Below are 18,908 nucleotides of genomic sequence, written 5' to 3'. Positions count from 1 at the left end.
GCAAGACCCTTCCAAGAGCACTGGAGAGCACCTGATTCTTGTGAGGAATCTTCTGCCCTTTTGATCCATTTTTTCCCTTGAGCTTTGCTGTCTTGGTAACTAAACTTGCATTTCAATCACTTTGTCACTCAACCAGAGGCATGAACTAGCATGCTTTCTCAGACAAGAATAGTCTATAATCAGTGCTGTCCTGCCATGTTTACACCCACTCACACACCTGACTTCTCACAAGGTCACGTGTGTATTACGCAGTAACGAAGATTTCCCGTCATTCTCTAGAACTGATTCACAGACTTTCGGTAAAGCAAAGTCTTTGTTTTCAGTATAAGTTGGTATTTTCACATTTGTCAAAGAGAGATTTGTTTTGTTGCACAGTTCTCCGCTATACAGTGCATGCAATGTTTTCAGGCAAGTCCTATGCCACAGGAAAAAAACCAAGTTCAAATAGGCTATATTATATATATATATATATATATATATATATATATATATATATATATATATATATATATATATATATATATATATATATATAAAAAATACATACACACAGTAACACTTTGATATCTTCGTTCATGTTTCTAAAAATTCCAACCAATATACTTTTGTCAAGATGAATGCTCATGGGTTATTTTCCATCTGTTACTCAAATCAGCAATGTGTTCCCTGGTGGTCTAGCAGCTAAGGATCCCGTGGCAGTGGCCTGAGTTCCAACTTAGCCACTGAGTGCCGAACCCAAGCCCGAATAAAATGGGAGGGTTGCGTCGAAGGGAAAACGGCGTAAAACCGGTTCCAAATCAAACATGCGGGCCAATGATCCGCTGTGGCAACCCCTAACACGAGCAGCCGAAAGAACAACTCAAATCAGCAATTTCTTGGAAATGCCAGGAAAGTCCTTTCTAGGAAAAGCCATTCATATGTTGGAGTTAAAAAAAAAAAAAAAAAAAAAAATTAAAAAGTATCAGACATGCAGACATTAGCCCATGTGGCTTATACATTTGCAGTGGATCTCAATAAAAAGTCCATTTGTGAATTGAACAGAAGCTTATTAAATTTAGATTAGTTTAGTTCAAATTTTCAAGCGGTCTTTACAGCACATTTCAAGTATTCCAGATCTCAAAGTGTCTTACAGATATCAACACTTTAACCATCACAAAGCAAGCCAAGGATGACCAGATCAAATAAAACTCATCAGAATAGGAGGAAGAAACTTTTGGAGGAACCAAAATTTTATCAGCGACTGCTGATATCGGATAGCCTTATATTTCTACTTTTTAAGGAATAATTTAGTGATAAGGATAGAAATACACTACTTATCACTGTCATCTTTATACAGTACATCATAGGTTTCCAAACCCGGTCTTGGACTACCACTATCCTGTATATTTAGTTTAATTTTCCCTGCTCACAACATGCCTAATTCAACTAATCTAGAGCAGGGAAACCATTCAAATATGTAAGAGAGTGGGTACTCTTGGACCAGGATTGTGAACCTGTGCTGTAGGTAAATGAGACCTGGTAGTCACAGAGGCATAGAGACGTCAGTTTGAGAGTTTGCTGGTCTCAGGAGTAGGACCTGCTTGTAAGCACGAGCTTATAGAGTAGAAAAGATCAAGAGAGACAAAGCATACTCTGTTCCCCATATTGTGATCCCCTTGGTGGCCCCTGTCCTGTCCTTTCCAGTATTGTGTTTGGCACAGAGGTCGCAATGATAGTTGTGTGCGCTAGTGAGAGTGAGATCAGTCTTATCAGAAAGCGTCACTTCCTTCCTGCAGGTCTGCGAATTTCAATCTGGTGCATAACATAGCGCATGATTCAAAAGCGTATCATGTATAGTAAGGAAAGTTAAAGGCGCAAATCATGTTATCGCTTATCTGTACACAATCTTGTTTTCAAACACCAAAAAATTTTTAAATCAACCTTCAAACTAAAAAAAAAAAAAAAAAAAAAAAAAAAAAACTAGCATGGTTCACACAGAACAAGAGCTACATGGTAAGCATCATCAGATCGCGCAATTGAGTTCAGGTTAATCCACTACAAATCATCTACGGCCGATTTACAACGAAAGTATTCTGAGGTGTTTTTAGTCACCATCTAGGTTTCTATTTTAATCAGCATTTCAACGCACACAAACTTATTGAGACATACAACTTACAAGTGTAAAAACATGACCCCAACCCTCCTGCTGTATTTTTACAAAATACACCACACATACATTTATTTTTCCACTTGCACAAACACTTGAATTTACACTAGTGTTATGAAGCAAATTCAACACAATTCGATTAAATTATATTTACAGTATATGGCGCTTTTAACAATGGACACTGTCACAAAGCAGCGATACAGAAATACAGGATATAGATTTTAAATGCATCCATAAGGAGCAAAGCACACTTGACTGTGGACAAGGGAAAAACTCCCAGAGACAACATATGGAAGAATCCTTGAGAGGAACCAGACTCAAAAGGGAACCCATCCTCATCTGGGCGACACCGGATGTTGCATTTATAAATCATTTCTCTGCATGTTAAAAGGAACCAGAATAAACATAAATATGCCGTTTGTTCAGTATCCCACAGATTCATATTTTAACAAACTGTAATAGCTGGCCCAACTTCAACCGCCCCCACTCGCATATTCCATTAGTGCATAGGGAAAGCCAAAGGTGTGGCCTGGACAACTGCGCAGACGGGTTATTTATGTGCCATGCATATGAATCACGCATATGAATTGCAGGTTATTGCTAATCGGGGGGGGGGGGGGGGTCATGGATTCTGGGATTACGTACAACTTTAACTTTTTCTCATCTGCTGGTTGAAAACACTATGTGTTTCGACTTTTACGTGAATATCCTAAAGAGGCTCCAACCAAGAACACACAGAAAAGCAGAGACCACAACGCACTTTCAACATCAACAACAAAAACTAGCTTCCATCTCCCTTTAAGGTATCGTCTCTTTAGCCATACAGCAATAATTCCACCTCCCCCAAAGCATACAAATAAGTCTGTGATTAATGATTAGCTCAATTAATACATTTCTGATGTTTTCATTTAGATTTTTATATTTCAGAAGTACATAGAGCTTGATGGGAACCCCATTACTGAGAAGCTAACAACTGTACTATAACTTGGGCCTTTTACTGTTAAACGTCGTTCATCATTGCCCTGAGAACATGCCTCGTGTTTAATTCTTCCACTAACATCATCCTCAGTGGCTGTTGATGATGAGAAATACTCTTATCACATGAGTTATTAGTCATTACCTGTTTGGAGAATTGTGTCAACGCTGCCAATGTATAACAGCCACTAATCAGGGAATCACATACCACTGCTTCGCCAGGCTGTATTTATCTTCCTGTACTGTTGAACTCTGCTGCTCTGCACTCATTTCCTCTGATGACAAGGAAAGTTACAGCAGTCCCCATTCGCCAGTTTTTTCAGTTCGGTCATACTATTACAACGAAGCAAACCACTGGCTACAATCCAGTCGATGAATATGATGATTGTTTTCATGTGCTGCCAGTGTGTTGCCTTGTTCTTGTTCTAGTCCCTGTAGTCCCATAAGCCCTGCTGAGCTGACAAGAGAGAGAAAAAAAAAATCCCCCAGTGTCTTGCACTGTGGCTCCACTGGGAATGCAGGACGGAAAGCCAAGGGCAGGAGAGGTCCAGGCTTGACCTACCATACTTCCTCTCCTATGGCTACTTTATGAGATAGACAATTAGCAGACGCTTCTCAGTTGTGTGTCAAAGGACTATTAACATAGAGGAGGGAGCTTTGGGGTTGGCAAACATCTGCTGACAGCCAAGTCAATTACTGAGAGCAAACCATGGAGTGGACTGGGCAAACAGCTCATGGTCTAATGAAAGGAAGGTTCTCAGACTAATTGGGAGGAGGACTGTGGGGTTTTATTAAAAAGGCCAGGTGTGCACTAGCTGAAGTGGTGAGTAAAGTGCGAGAGAGAGAGAGAGACTGACCTGAAGCATCTTCACCAATTAAATAACCTCATAAAAGGTAAGATAAGGCCAAAACCAGGGTAGCTGTGGAAACAGTATTTATCCTTCTACCAGGCAGGAACAGCAAACAAGACCATAATTAAATATCACATAAGACAGGCCACATAAATAACACTGTGGCTTAAATTTATTCTCCAGTTAAAGGTGACTGCAAGAAGCAAGAGGCCAAATTGTGTGAACAAGAACACACGAAGAACCACATTATGGAAAAGCGGCCAGCATAATTCCGCAGCCCATTAAATTATGTGAATTATTCTGGCATGGAAACAGCAGGGTTTGTGCTCAATACAACCACCCTAAGCTCACATGGAAAGAATGCTGGCATGTGTGCACCTTCACTATTGAACCTCAAAGTCTCTGGAGGCTTCAGATTGGCCTGGTGAATACGAGCAGCTCTCTTTCTCTTCTGCCGCTCCCCCCTTTCCATCTCTCCCCTGGTTGAGTGTTGCACGCAGTTACTGCGCCACCACAACAAGAAGCTTAAACCCTCAAAACCGTGCAGGATCAGCTCAGCGATATTTACACCAAGCAGCACAGATGTAAAACAGAATCTCTTCAGTTAATTGAAACAGTAATGTCTTTGGAATATGTAGAACAATTACGATAACCTGTGTCTTTCTGGACTTTACAAAAACAGCTTGATTTGATTTTAACTGATCTCACTCTTACATATGGGAACAATCCTGCAATTATTTCATTTTAATACAATTTAGATAACCTATTCATTGTTCTTCTTACAAGTCAAAAATGAGCTTAGTAGTAAAGTATGCCACAGTCTGGTGCCACAGAGGAGCAATAAAACGCTAATGTGTTTAACTAGTGCAGTGCCACAGCAGGATCTTAAACAAGGGGCTCCACTGTCCTAACCAGTCAGAACGGTCTGTAATGATCCTAAGCACAACAAGCAGCAGGTTTTACAAGACCATCGGTCAAAGATCTGCTTCCGTTTATGACTCTGACCTACTGCAAAACCTAGTGGCCTTCTAATAAATCATAGTCCTGTATTGCTGCAAGAAATTCTGTGCACCTAAATAAATGAAACCATGCATTGTCTGCTCTCAATGGGCTTGACACTTTTTAGACGACTGCATCATTGCAAAATATCCATGATTTGTCATATTAAGGAAAACCCTAGTGGCTGTTTTTCCATTGGGCACTGGATCCACAGAATCACTGCCTGTTCGTCATATTAGTCAGATTCACATAGTACTGCCAACCATGGAGACTGTACGCTGGAAAAAGTGTCAATATTTTAAAACACTTCATAATGTAGTTATTGAGGGAAAAACATCAACTGAAAACAGGCATCCAGGATGCAACACAAGTCTTGACATATATCATGGGTATAAATGCTCTCATACTGTTGAACAGACTTTGTTCCATTGAAAATGTACATGAAATGACTTGAATCAAATCTGAGGAGTCATGCAAGTTAATAATCCCTATACCATGGTCTGTCTGAATACTTGATTCGGATTGGCTGGAAGGTGTGCATCCAAACCGTATTAAGCACAGGTATTTCCAGTCAGTACTAAATTAATGCTCTACCTATAAACAGCTGCAGTCATAGTAACATACCGTTACAGTTGCATACAGTAATTCAACTCACAGCTTCATTATTAGTCATTTTTAGTAGAATTTTGATAAACAACATCTATAATAAGTCTTCTCTTACACTACAGTAGCAGAAATATCATAACAACAAAAAGTCATTTTACTGTTGTTGTTTTTTTTACACTTGAGACCACAGCATTATGTGAAACTTAGCAATATTATCTGAAACTTAGCTCCGCCCACAGCACAAACATGTCAAATATCCCTGAAAGTCTTGTATACTGTCAGGTCAATTTGTGCGTCACTATACATAATATGCAGGTCAAATTCCTTTATAAACCTTTATGAACCACACTTACTACAGCGGAAATACATTAACCCGCATTGTCTTTTTAAAGAACCACAGGCTTCTAGATGACCTGCATATGTATGAACTCTTTAGATGTTCGTTCCCATCACTAATGAGAAGGATATTATAGAGTAATTCCTCTAAGAAGTGAGTGTTGTTGGATTCACATTACATTTTATATACACTGAAGAATGGAAGAAATGATTTTTTTTTTTAACAGTGCACAGTGTTTTCTTGACTAATCAAAAAAGCTGATCAAAACTTTTTTTGAAAAAAAATTTCAGCAAACTACTCTGGAAAAGTCTCTCTTGAGAGTGTCTTCAAACCACATCAAAAGACTAAATTTGTGACTTTACTGAGTATTCAAATGTATGCATATTTAATTCGAAGAAACCCAAATTGCCTAAATACATGTAAATTTTTAAAATTTCAACACACTGTGATAAACAGCTATACACCTCAGTCTATCACTGAATATGTTCAAAACAAATTATAATTACATGTGCGTTTGCTCAAAGATGAGCATTCCACACTTATCCTGAATTCAGCTTTGGAATTGGGGGGGGGGGGGACTCTGTGAGAGAGGCCTTTCATAATACTCATAACACCCTGACCACAAAGGAACCATTCATCCCACATGAAGACATACTATGAAGAGCAAACAACTTACCTGCTCCAGTCTGACCCCTGAATAGGAGAGAAGAGCTCTGGAGACCTGGAGCTGGATGGCATGGAGCACTCTGCTGTATTCCGTGTCTACAAAGGTATAGGCCTTGCTCAGACGACATCTTCTTCCATAAGCAGCCTGCCATGCTCGGTCTGATATATGACCAGTCCTCACAATCGCTCTGGTGCCGGTGCACACCTTCTTCAAGACCTTCTGGTTGTTCTTGAGGTACCTCCGGACCAGGACAGTGGACCGCTCCTTCTTGTGAGTGAACTCACTATCGGAAGCTGTAGCCTCGCCATCGCTGTGTTGGTGAGTTAAGGAAGGCTTTGAGGTTGTGGAAGCCTGGCAGGGCATCCTCGAGCACCTGACTTTGGATCTCTTGTTGAGCCTCTCCAGGCTCGAGAAGACTCTGTTGTGGCAATGAGCAGAATTAAAATTCACCTGGCCCTGCGTTCCTGCTTCCAGCCTTGCACCATAGGCACACGTGCAGTGGAAGCGTGACAAGAACAGCGTCGCTAAGCTGATTCTCCTGGTGCCGAGCCTTTCCTCATCTAGGCTTGGCGACTCTCCAGCAAGCCGCGTCGCAGCAGAAGAAAACCCCTCTGTTCTCCTCGGAAACCCTGATTCCCAGCCTCCACTATGTACGGCGGCCTCTTGGCAGCAACCGTCTGTTTCCACTGGCCCACATGTGCTGCACGGCTGGCTGCAACACAATCCCTCCACCCGGCGGCATGACACTGTGCTGCAACAGCAGTCTTTGTGTAAATAGTCCAGACTGTCCAAGCTCTTGGATCTGCTGTCCAAAGGGCTTCTTGTACCACAGTCCATACGTATCTGTTCAGATGATTTAGAGTCACAGCAATCCTCTGCTGGATGTAGACTATGTGAACATGAACAAAACATCAGTGGGTCTGAGTTTCTTCTCTCATGTGCCTCATAACCAAACGATAACATCTGATTTCTGAATTTTGTCAAAGAAGAAGCCGCTCTTGCCTCCATTCCGACTCCCAGAATCACAGCAGCCTTCTCCGAAGATACAGAGATGCTAGGAAGTCCAATTCCAACCTGTTCCTCCACACAAACCCTCATATCACAAAAGCACTCAATCACAGTTCTGGATTTTTTTTAAAAAACTATATCGGTTCCAAAAGAGTCACTTTTGTTGGAAGCAAAAGAAGAATTCAGTTCCAAAATAAGGAGCGGCACTCCCAGGTTGCGTAATGCTCAGCCTTGTCTTCTCCAACCTCTACTCTCAAGATCTGATGGCCTGCAAAAACAAGGAGAGATAGGGGAAAAACAAATAAACATTAATAAGCAAGTATACCATTAAAGTAAATTTTACTTGACTGGTAAGCAAGGCCTCCAAAAACCACTGGGAAAAAAAAGAAAACAGAGCAGGAACCTTGCAGACATTAAGTGATATTCTAGCTGCCATTTTGGATCAGGTGAGATTCTCGTGTACTTGAGAAATAGTTTTCTCTGAGAAAATCACAGTTGGCCAAAAAAAAAAAAAAAAAAATCAGCCCTGGAGCATCAGGAAAAATAAAATCCCACTTTAAAAATGTGTAGGCCTCTGGAATGTGGGGCCTTGCTGGGGGCAGCCCAAACTGACTAGAAAAGTAGGGGGGATTAGTTCTATTGATTTTGGGTCTGTTCAGCCAGTCAAGGTCCACCACTATAGTTCCCACACCCACACACACACAGTTATATATCTCTGAGCTAATGCAACATGGAGCCTTCTTTCAGGGTTCAGTGTCGAGATCATGAGGGAAGGACAGGGGTCCAGAAGAAAAATCATTGACACCAAGATGGAAAACATCAAAAGTACTATACAGTTAAGCCACACATATCAAAATCACCATCTAAATCTTCTCAGTGGTTAAAAGCTTCTGTACAACACTATCCAAAACAGAAAACACATTTCACCCTAACTTGTTATTTCTTTTTTTCAGGAGATGCATCGACTATCGACTAACACCTAGCCTCGTCTTCAACTTGACAATAAGTAAAACATGCCCGTTGTGTTTCTCGAGCACCTCAGCCGTTGTGTAAACAAGGTGATTGTGGGAGATGAAAAAGAACACACCCTCAGTTTTACAATAAACGCTCGCAGGTAACAGGCTTTCACGTCACACTCGCTAAATATGCCTCAGAGTCAGACGTGAGTGCTGAAGGCTAAGGTTGATTCCCAAATGAGCTCATAAGCGCAATAAAACTGTTACATCTACTTAAGTGTAAAAGGTCGCATATCAGATCTCAAACACGAACAGGTCATTCATTTAGCAAGTGCATTTTACAAATAAACACTGTAACTGATCAAAGTTAACAGACTGGCTACAAAGAAATCCAGTGCGAACAAAAACTTGGAGCCAATTTTAATGGATGAGAAGTTAATCCTGATTTAAATCTTTTCTCCAAAATGCCTACCTCCATCATCAGCAACCTGTTTCAACTGTTTCCAGACTGGCGGCGAGGGAGGGTGTGAAGCTGTGTGATTAGGCATGGAAGTTTGGGGAATTACGGGAATTTCCCCCCCCCCTCCCCCACGCCCCCTGAATCATGCACACCCACTAGCTAACACAACCACAAAACACACACATCTGGGCTTAGGCCAGGAGGGGAAAAGCCACACAGGCTAAACAACTAGAGCAGAGTTGCATCCATGACTAAATGAGGTTACCTCAAAAGCAGGCAGGCTGTAGCAAGACAAAACTGCGCCACTCGCTGAAGACACACAAGACGACATCCAACAACTGACAGTGAAACAATCAAAAACACAAACTGGGAAGACGATATGGGTCTCGATAATAAAGCACAAGTTGAACCAGATAACGGCAGGCAATCATGATTTGTAGAACTGATATAAATACATACATTCTGTAGAATGAATTTGTATGGATTCATAATTGCATACATAGAGATCACCTGGTCCATAGACTTACTCATAACATTCTTTCATTCTGACAATCCTCCAACTGATTTTTTGACAGTGGGTGTGTCATGTGTTGGCCTGATAACTCAGAGCTACCAGTTTTGCCACATAAAATGTAGGTGTGTTCAAGTTTCACACATACACTCACGTGAATGGCGCATTAAAATAAGGTATTAGGAACAACAAATCCATCTTAGCATAAACAATGCAGTCGTTTAATTGAACAGGATTTGACACATCAACAGGCGAGTGTTTGACCTGAAACAGTGTTTTATTGGCTGAACTCCAAACTGTTAGTGTAACAGGGACATAAAACATTTTTTATAGCATTTCTGGATCAGTGTCAGTTGAGGAAATGGACTTTGTGTTTTGGTCAAATTTAAAGAGATAACAGCAGCAAACTTTTAGCCAGACCAAAACAGAGCCGACTTGATTCCTGCGTTTAAACTTTCTTTTTTACTGCCATTACAAACGAGCTGCAATAATTTGATCCTAGATCCAGGATCATCAAAGGTTCATTAAAAGGTCACAAACAATATGACCTCCATTTCCAAGCCAATCCCATTTGATAAAATTTTCCATGAGGCCACTAAAACCAAGAACGGAGATCAGCAGCCCAAGTGCCACTGGAAAAAAAAAAACGGCAAAACCTCAGCGTATTACGTTACACCGTCAAAGATGGAGAAATCACAACTACAGATACACCAATTTCACAAAATTTTAACACAGAAAAATAGCTTCAAATGCATTCCAAATAGTCTGCATACTGCAGACTTGCCACATGCATTTTGTCTACTGTGCAACTGGAATGAAAACAACAGCAGTTTTCAGACGCCAGTAAATGCATTAGGTGAAGACAGGGTCTAATAACCTTACAGTTCATGAACCCCAAGGGGTTTATTGGTGGTGGCATTGAAGACTATGACAGAAATGTCAATGTCGCTGGGTTGCAATGTCAGTAGTTTTTTTTATATTCAAATTGCAATAATAAAAATACAAAAAAATAGTAAAGACGACAATATTTATATATTACACAAACTGAAAGAGGCAGGTTTGGGCATTTATTAGTTAAATTTCACATAATGTTAGCCTACTTGAAGGTAAATAATCTAGGTTGAAGGGTTTCCCTGCTGGCAAACCATCAATGAAATTCTAATGGTTTCTACTACAAATACCATTACATTCCATCAGCTAACCATTAAAACCCATATTAGTCCTTAATGGCATCCACTAAACTGAAGGCAGCAAATTACCAGTAGAGATCCACAGGGACCATTACAGTTTCCATTAAACCCATTACAAACTCTATGAGGGTTTCTATTGTTTTGTTTTTTTCCCCCAGCAGGGCTGGGAACCCATGAGCACTAAACCTTTGGAGCATCATCTCTGCACATCCAACACAGTTCATTCAACTGACCTATGCATGAACATTCAAAACAAGGCTCTAAAGGATGAAACAACACCAACACAAACATATACAAACCTAACAGAAGCTGAAGAAGTCGCGCGTGCAACAAACGCAAATACTCCAAACATGCATTATAACAGAACCCAGTATTCAGCACGTGCACATCGGCTCCGTTGTAAGACCACTCACCTCAAACACGGACGTGTTAACGTTGAGGACAGCTCGCGCGTCTTAAAAAGTTGCTTATGGCTTGTTCAGAATGAGAGCGAAGAGATATCAGCCTCGCTGAAATGACCAGAGAGCACAGATTGGGAGAGCACACTGCCTGCACTGTGAGCAAAGTCTGCACACTGAGAGCCTTTGAATTGTCACTTCATAGGAATGCAGGGAAACAGGCACGCAGCTCTGCTTTCACAAGCGCGCGCGTACCGTCAAGCCCACCTTCCAGCCTAATGCGCCATTTGTTGGTTTTTTTTTTGTTTTGTTTTTTAATGGTCCCCCTCCACGTCTGTACTCTTTTCCATAAAACCCTACTCATTTCCTTAGATTTATCTATATCATTTTTGCTCTTTACGTGTAATTGACCAGAAATATGTATTTCTGACACACTATTGACAAGCCAATTAACCTCCCAAATCTCGCGCGGATTAGAACGTTATAATACGAACTTCTGACGTCACCACTCCGCGCCTTTCGTTTAACTAACAAAACAAAGTTCCCAAAACTGTATCTATACTACTGTACTAACTAGTGTGTGTAAATAAAAGCGGTGAATTTATTATTATAACCTACTATTTTGATATAGTACACTCTCAGAGGAAAAAAAAGGGGGTGGGTAATAAGCTGTACCTTTTCTTGTCAGTAAATGTAATGTCCCTTGTCAAAAAATCCTGTTGGAATTTCAGGTTGTCCTGGAGGATCTTAATTTATTAGAACTCATATTCTATCACACTATTTTATTAAACTTGTCTTTTAATAATATCTTGTTATTGAAAAGTTATTGGAAATTACAGTGGTTGCTGTGGGAGTTTGAAAATCCTAAAAGATTTTCTTCTTCAGTGTGTGTGTGTGTGTGTGTGTGTGTGTATATATATATATCTATATATATATATATATATATATATATATATATATAGTGTGTGTGTGTGTGTGTGTGTGTGTGTGTTCTGAAAGCCTGTAATAAATATGAATGAATATGAGATTTGAATATATTACAAAATAAATATATAATGAACATAGAAAGTTAATAAAATACTAACATTTGAACAACATACATTTGTTGATTTGTCATTTGTGCTTCACCAATCCATTATCAGTGCACTGACTGGTCCACTAATGCCGTGTTCAAAATAACAGACTACATGGCAGAAATGTTAAGAGTAGTTTGGTGGTATTTAATTGTCATCTTTGCCAACACAGTTTTTGGAACACCGATGCCATTTTCTCAAGCAAGGTCAAAGAAAGTTACAAAGGAACCTTGATCATTCCAACACAGCCTTCATCTCCCACCATTCTTAGTTACAATGTTACAATGGTTAGGAGAACAATCCCTCCCTTTTTGTTCCAAAGTAACATTTCACCACTCATGTATTGTTTCCCTTTACCAAGCAAACTATAGAACTGTCAGGTAAGTCTTTTTCTTTATGATGCCAAGCTTTAATGTTATGTGAAGCGTTCATGAACATTTCTTTTTAGGAGTAATTAAAGAATGATTGTGCAATGTGCTGAACTTTGGATCAGTTTGTATATGGCGCAACATGGGTTGTGTGATGTTTGTGTGATGGTTGTGTGTGTTTTGAGATTGAGATTTGAGAGATTGTAACGGTTTGACTATGTTACCATGGACAGTTTAGATGTAGCTACAAATCTTAACAAAATGTTTCATTTTCTTTAGACTAATGTATATACCAGTTGACTCTAGAAGGCAATTTGCCAGTATGCTGCAGAGAGCATGAATGTTAAGTAATGATACAATGTGTAGTTTGAAGCATTGTCAAGAACTATGAAGGGTGGTACCCTGGTGCAGTGAGCAGGGTTAACAGTTTGATCCTAGGCTTAAATTACTGTCTGTCTGGAGCTTTGCATGTTCTGCCTGGGTTTTCTCCAGGTCCCTCCCACGTCCCAAAAAACATGCCAGTAGATGAATTGGCTACTCTAAATAAACCCTAGGTGTGTGTGGTGCCCTGCATTGGACTTGCGTCCCACCCAGGGTGTATTCCTGCCTCACAACCTATGTTCCCAGATAGGCTCTGGATCCACTGAAACCCTGACCAGGAATACATACTTACTGAAAATGAACAAACAATTAAAGAACTAACAAGTTTATAGTAAATACTATTCAGTAGTTCTGGTGTTCTGGCCCATCAGGTGCCAAGAAATACGTTGCAGCACTAGTACATGTAGTCTCACTAGGGTGGTATTTTTAAGGGTACATCTTTTGTACCTTTGGTGTCCTTACATCATTTATTGTACAAGTATACCTAAAGAACCACTTTTGTACATTGAATGAGTTTAAAGGTATGCTGCCTTACTTTATCAGATGAAAGACAGAAAGCATTGCCTTCTGACAGCTCCAGGGTCCACGGTTTGATCCTGAGATTGGGTTATCTTCTGTGTGGAGTTTCTGTGCATGTTCTCCCCATGTTTCCTCACACCCAGATTTCCCAGGCTAGGTTCTGGACTCACTGTAATCAAGACCAGGATAAAGCTATTACTGAAAGTGACTGAGCGAGTGAGAGATTTCGAAAAGGGTGCAAAATGGCATCCCCACTAACAAGTAACACCCTACTAACAAGCACTGGTAGAGTTTATAACCTGTTTCTGAAACTGTATGTGAGACTTTTTCACATCATGGTATCTAATCAAATGTTATCAAAGAGTATAACATTAAATGCCATATACTACTGCAGTGGCAGGGTTATATGGTTGTTGCAGGCTCGCCGCATTCATTATGTTATCAAAAGAGGAAGTGTGTTTGTTTTCTCTTTCAGGAAACCTTGTTAGAAAATCATATAGTAAAATCATATTATAAGGAAAGAGCTGCATTTCTTATATCAGTATAGTCTCTTGCAACCATTATATAGTGCACATAAACATCTAAATGCTAGTGTGAAATCTCTTTTATACTCTTTATGTTAATTTATGTTATGTTACAGCAAACTCATGAAGTCCATTTATAATGTTGCAAAAGACTAAATAAAACTAGACTAGACTAGAAAAAGCATTAACATATTTTCAAAAGATTTAAAAGTTTATTAAAATACATAAAAAAAAGAAAAGAAAAACCCTGACAAATCACATCCAAATATTCGGACCCTTCTTTGTTGAAGCAGAGATTACAGTTTTAAGTCTTTGGTATGGTGCCACAATCTGGGCATATCTTATTTGGGAATTTTCTCCCATAACAATCTGCCAAACCTCTAAAGCTCCATCAGGTTGGATTTTCAGGTCTCTCCAGAGATGTTCAAACAGGTTAAATTCAGGGCTCTAATGACATTTCTAGACCTTTACCCGAAGCCACTTTTCTGTTGTCAATACTTCATTGTTGTGAACGTGAACCATCACCCAATCTGAGGTCTTGAGCACTGGCTACTCTACCGTAAAAGACTGATGGGTTGAGTACTGCAGAGATGTTCTTCTGTCAGGTTCTCTCTTCTCCACACAGGACCTCTGTGACCTTAAGGTTCTTGGTCAGCTCCCTAACTAAAGGCTCTTTCCCTCATTTGTTCAACTTGGAAGAGTCTCTGTGGTTCAGAACTTCCTACATGTATGAATGATGGAAGCCACTGTGTGCTTCAGGGCCTCCAAAACTGCAGAAAATCTTTGGTTCTCTTCCCCAGATCTGTGCCTCAACACAATCTCTGAGGTCTACAGACAGTTCCTTTGACCTCATGGCTTTTGTTTTTTTTTTTTGCTCTAACATGCATTGTCAGGTGTGGTGCTTTACATATACAAAGGAGATGTGCCTTTCCAAATAATGTCCAGTCAACTGTATTTACCACAGGTGAACATCAGGTATGAATCAAAGAAAATGGGAAGTTCAGTTTTAACTCTATTTACCCATCCTGCACCATTAGACAGGTCCATCACTCACACAGCAAGTAAAGCATTTCACTAAAGATCAGTGCCTATCTAGCTTGATCAAGTACTTGCTACAGTAATGTATATTCAGTAAATGTAATACTTTGTATAAAACTTGCATATATAACTCAGTAAAGGCACATGTTATATTCCATCTTAAGTGCAGTATTGTTTAATGTTTTATCTTGATGTATGTCTTATTAAATTATTTCAGTTTAGTATACAATACTGACACTCTGCCATGCAGCCAGGCTAAAGAAATTATTGAAGAACATGTTGAATATTCTGCTGGAGATTTGGACTACACATGAAATGCATACTACTCTGTGCCAGCCATGTGATTTGGGTAGAGTTGTAATGATTTTTCCAGGTCCCAGTTCTCCCTTAAAGGAATCTTTATGTCATCTAGAAGGAATGTGTGTGAGTCCATTTGGAGCCAAATCATTACACTGCATGTAATGCAACAGAATTCAAAGTTATGGCTTTTCCCTAAATAATATACACTTTAAGAGATGTAAGGTTTTGCATACATATTTGAACCCAATTCTATCTCATCTCAAAAATACAAACCTTTTTGCCAGGCCCCATTGAGTATGTCCTCTACCTACTGTACGGGCCAGAGAAGTCACTTAAATTTTTACCCCAACTCTGATGTCCTGGGGTTCAAGTATATACAGCACCTGTGGCCCTTTTTGTTCTGCAGTTGTATTTTGAGGATATTTACAGCAAGTCCCTGCCGAGCAGTGTTAATTGTAACAGCTGGTTTGGATTTAGTTTGTTAGTCTTGGTCTGTTGACAAAAATAGATGATCGAACTTGTCAAATTTTAGTCATTTGGTTATTTCTAGTTTTAGCTGACTAAAACTGTTCAAGTCAGTAAAAACTAGATTTTCAGCGCTTTCCCCTTTAAATTTCCTCAGTGTTTCCAAACCGCAATGCAATAATTTTCTAAATTTGAATGCCTTCTTAAATGAAATGCCAGATTTCTGTTTAAATGCATATTGCCATTACAGGCTTACTAAAACCATTCTCCTTCTCCTTTGTTGTGCAATGGAGTGGTCGAAACATTGTGTAGCTATGAGTCTCCAACATGCAGTAGATCCTTCATATAAGTAAAGTGCATTTAATAATGTTATTTTAATTTATAACTCAACATACACTTCATAAAATAAATTTATTTCAGTGACTCTGGTGCGTGTCATCAGGTATGCTAGTATCATATTAGCCTAACAAGACCGACATGGCTCGATGCAGTTTTTCCTAGGAGATAAAACATTTAATACCACAGACCTGAATTCTGGAATCTGATTGGCCAGAAGATGTCGATTACTTTTCTATAAAAGTACTGTTATAGTGCTTGCTTCAAGGCAAATCACGTGTCTATATTAATGTGCTTGTTCAAATACATTATTGCTTTTGTAGCATCTCATTCACATGGACTTGTATGGCAGACACTAAGATTAATAATAAATGCATTAAAAACCATGTTGTTATTTAACGATGCAAAATGTATAATCGTTTGGTAAAGTTTTCTGTAAGGAGACGGTATTTAACATTTAGGGAAGGAGTCTCAAGGTGTAAAAGCTTCGTAATGGTCAGAACGTTTTCTGAAATGTGAGTGTCTTCAGAGTGGGGAACTTTGTGCTTTCAGGTTTCTTGGTAACGCGACAAGCTGTGCTGTTGTCTAAACTTCAAGAAAGAGAAAAAAAGAGAGAAGGACTGTTTGTAGCTGCTGTAATGTAAATCACAGGTTCTCAAATCTAGTCCTGGAGTACACCCAGTCCTGCAACATTTGATTGTTTTCCCTGCTCTAACACACCCAGTTCAACTCCTTCAACTTAAAGGATGTCGAGGATTAGCCGATTAGTCCAATCAGGTGTTCTGGGAGCAGGGAAAACACTAAAATGTGCAGGACAGGGGTTTTTCCAACTAATAGTTTAATTCTCGAGCTATTGATCAATATTAGATTTTAGCCCTCCCATCTAATATCACCACCATCTGCCACTGTTGATTACTTTTCTATAACAGTACACCCTCAAGTGTTTGATTCCTTACTTATCCCTAAATAATGGCACTGTAATCGAAAAGGTCACTAATGTTACCAAACAAGTAAGGAGCACATCTTCGTGAATTCTCACCTTTGCAAAGTGAGTGAGCAAATACAGTATGAGGGTGCAAAAAGTTCTACTTTGTGCAGTCTTTATTACGGTTTCACCCAATTTTGCTTCGTTTTTATTAGTTGATGAAAACAGCTTTACATTTTGCCATATTTTGAACAGAAAGGTGAATTATTATTTTGTCACTGTTCAGTTTTCGTCATGGGAAAAGTCCGGGGTTTTTTTTTTGGTCTTAGATTTCATCAAGGAAACTGCTACTGGAATTACTACTAATGTTTCACTTGTTTACAGCAATAGTGATTATTGTTCAAACTTATTCAAACTGGGAAGATTTAAAACAATATATGTAGGTTTTAGAATGAAAAACTGAAGGTCTGAATCTTATACTTGGAAACTCAGGTGGTTTGAATGGCTTATCTTTGGAAAGGAGAGAGTTTTCTTTTGTGCTTGTCAGTTTACAGTTGTGATTCAGACGTAATGTTCAAAATGACACTAACAGTGACATTTACTCTCAGATGTTATATTGGAAGGCTTCTAAAAGAAAGGTTAATGCCCTGAAAAATAATGGACAAAAAAAATGACAGAATAATGGGCAAAGGAAATGAGTAAAATTACACAGCATGCAAACATAAGCAGTATTAAATTAAATAAAAGCGTACATAAAATGAATCAGTGAATGAACATCCATCATCCACCCATATATCCATTTTCTGTACCGCTTATCCTACACAGGGTCGCGGGGAACCTGGAGCCTATCCCAGGGAAGTTGGGGCACAAGGCGGGGGACACCCTGAATGGGGTGCCAACCCATCTCAGGGCACAATCACACACACATTCACACGCTATGGACAATTTAGAAACATCAATCAGCCTACAAAGCATGTATTTGGACTGGTGGAGGAAACCAGAGTACCTGGAGGAAACCCCTGAAGAGAACACACACAGGAACATGCACACAGGGTGGAGGTGGAAATTGAACTCCCAACCCTGGAGGTGTGATGCAAACATGCCAACCACTAAGCCACCGTGCCCCCAATGAATAAACAAAATAAATGTTTAAAAATGATGTTTTTATTTATTTGTTTATTGTAATTACAGGTCCAGTGGAGAAACTATGTTCACCACAAACCACAATTTCACATTTTGGTGCATGTTATATCTCAAGTGGGAATATCTCACCGATTGTGAAAGGCTTTAATATAAAGTGTGGGGAAGGCTATATAGTAAAATTCACTATTTCTGCTGAAAATGCTGCTAGACATTTGCTGCTAGTTACATTTGATCATCAGTGTACTGTAATAATCTAACAGGGGGAAATTGTTAAACAACATTTTGCATCTTCACCATCATCTTCTGCCCTCTACTGGAATACAACGTCCAGCTCATTGCAGTTTTTGTCCATACACCATACTGAAACACTTCTCACCTCTCAATATCCAAAGCTCACCTGTCTTTTGCCCAAACTTTGGGTCCAAAACATTTTACAGAGCACTTTTTTGTGCAAATCTCTTCACACAGTGCTCCATCTGTAAACAAATTTCAGTGGAGAATAACAGAAATTAAAAAGAATTCAATGCAAGTTTATTTGTTATAGTGCTTTTAACAATGGATATTGTCACAAAGCAAATTTACAGAAATATATACATTCAGAATATAAATTTATCTCTAATGAGCAAGGCAAAACTCTGAGGTGACATGCGGAAGAAACCTTGAAAGGAACCAGACTTAAAACAGAACCCATCCTCTTCTGGGTGATATCAGATAGTTCAATTCAATTCAATT

The 18,908-nt window shown here is 39.4% G+C and overlaps 1 protein-coding gene across 4 annotated transcripts in view; it reads right to left on the bottom strand.

Annotated features, from left to right (window-relative positions):
- The window catches only part of plce1 (phospholipase C, epsilon 1), a 102,172-nt gene extending 90,590 nt beyond the window's left edge, over positions 1-11,582 (bottom strand). For 3 of the 4 annotated variants that reach the window (XR_008387505.1, XM_053640051.1, XM_053640053.1), the window contains exons 1-2: positions 11,120-11,582; positions 6,591-7,857 (exon numbers count right to left, since the gene is read on the bottom strand). Coding sequence is in view for 3 of the 4 variants with exons in the window: in XM_053640051.1 (XP_053496026.1) it covers positions 6,591-7,679 (1,089 nt within the window). In the remaining variant the exon portion in view is untranslated. Of the gene's footprint in view, positions 1-6,590; positions 8,776-11,119 lie in introns of those variants that run through there. The other variant, XM_053640052.1, reaches the window with a different exon arrangement.
- Between the last annotated feature and the right edge of the window lie 7,326 nt (positions 11,583-18,908).

This window comes from Ictalurus furcatus, chromosome 13 (genome assembly GCF_023375685.1).
Source record: "Ictalurus furcatus strain D&B chromosome 13, Billie_1.0, whole genome shotgun sequence".
NCBI classification, from domain to species: domain Eukaryota; kingdom Metazoa; phylum Chordata; class Actinopteri; order Siluriformes; family Ictaluridae; genus Ictalurus; species Ictalurus furcatus.
The sequence above is the reverse complement of the archived record's forward strand: the minus strand, read 5'-3'. Positions and strand labels throughout refer to the sequence as shown.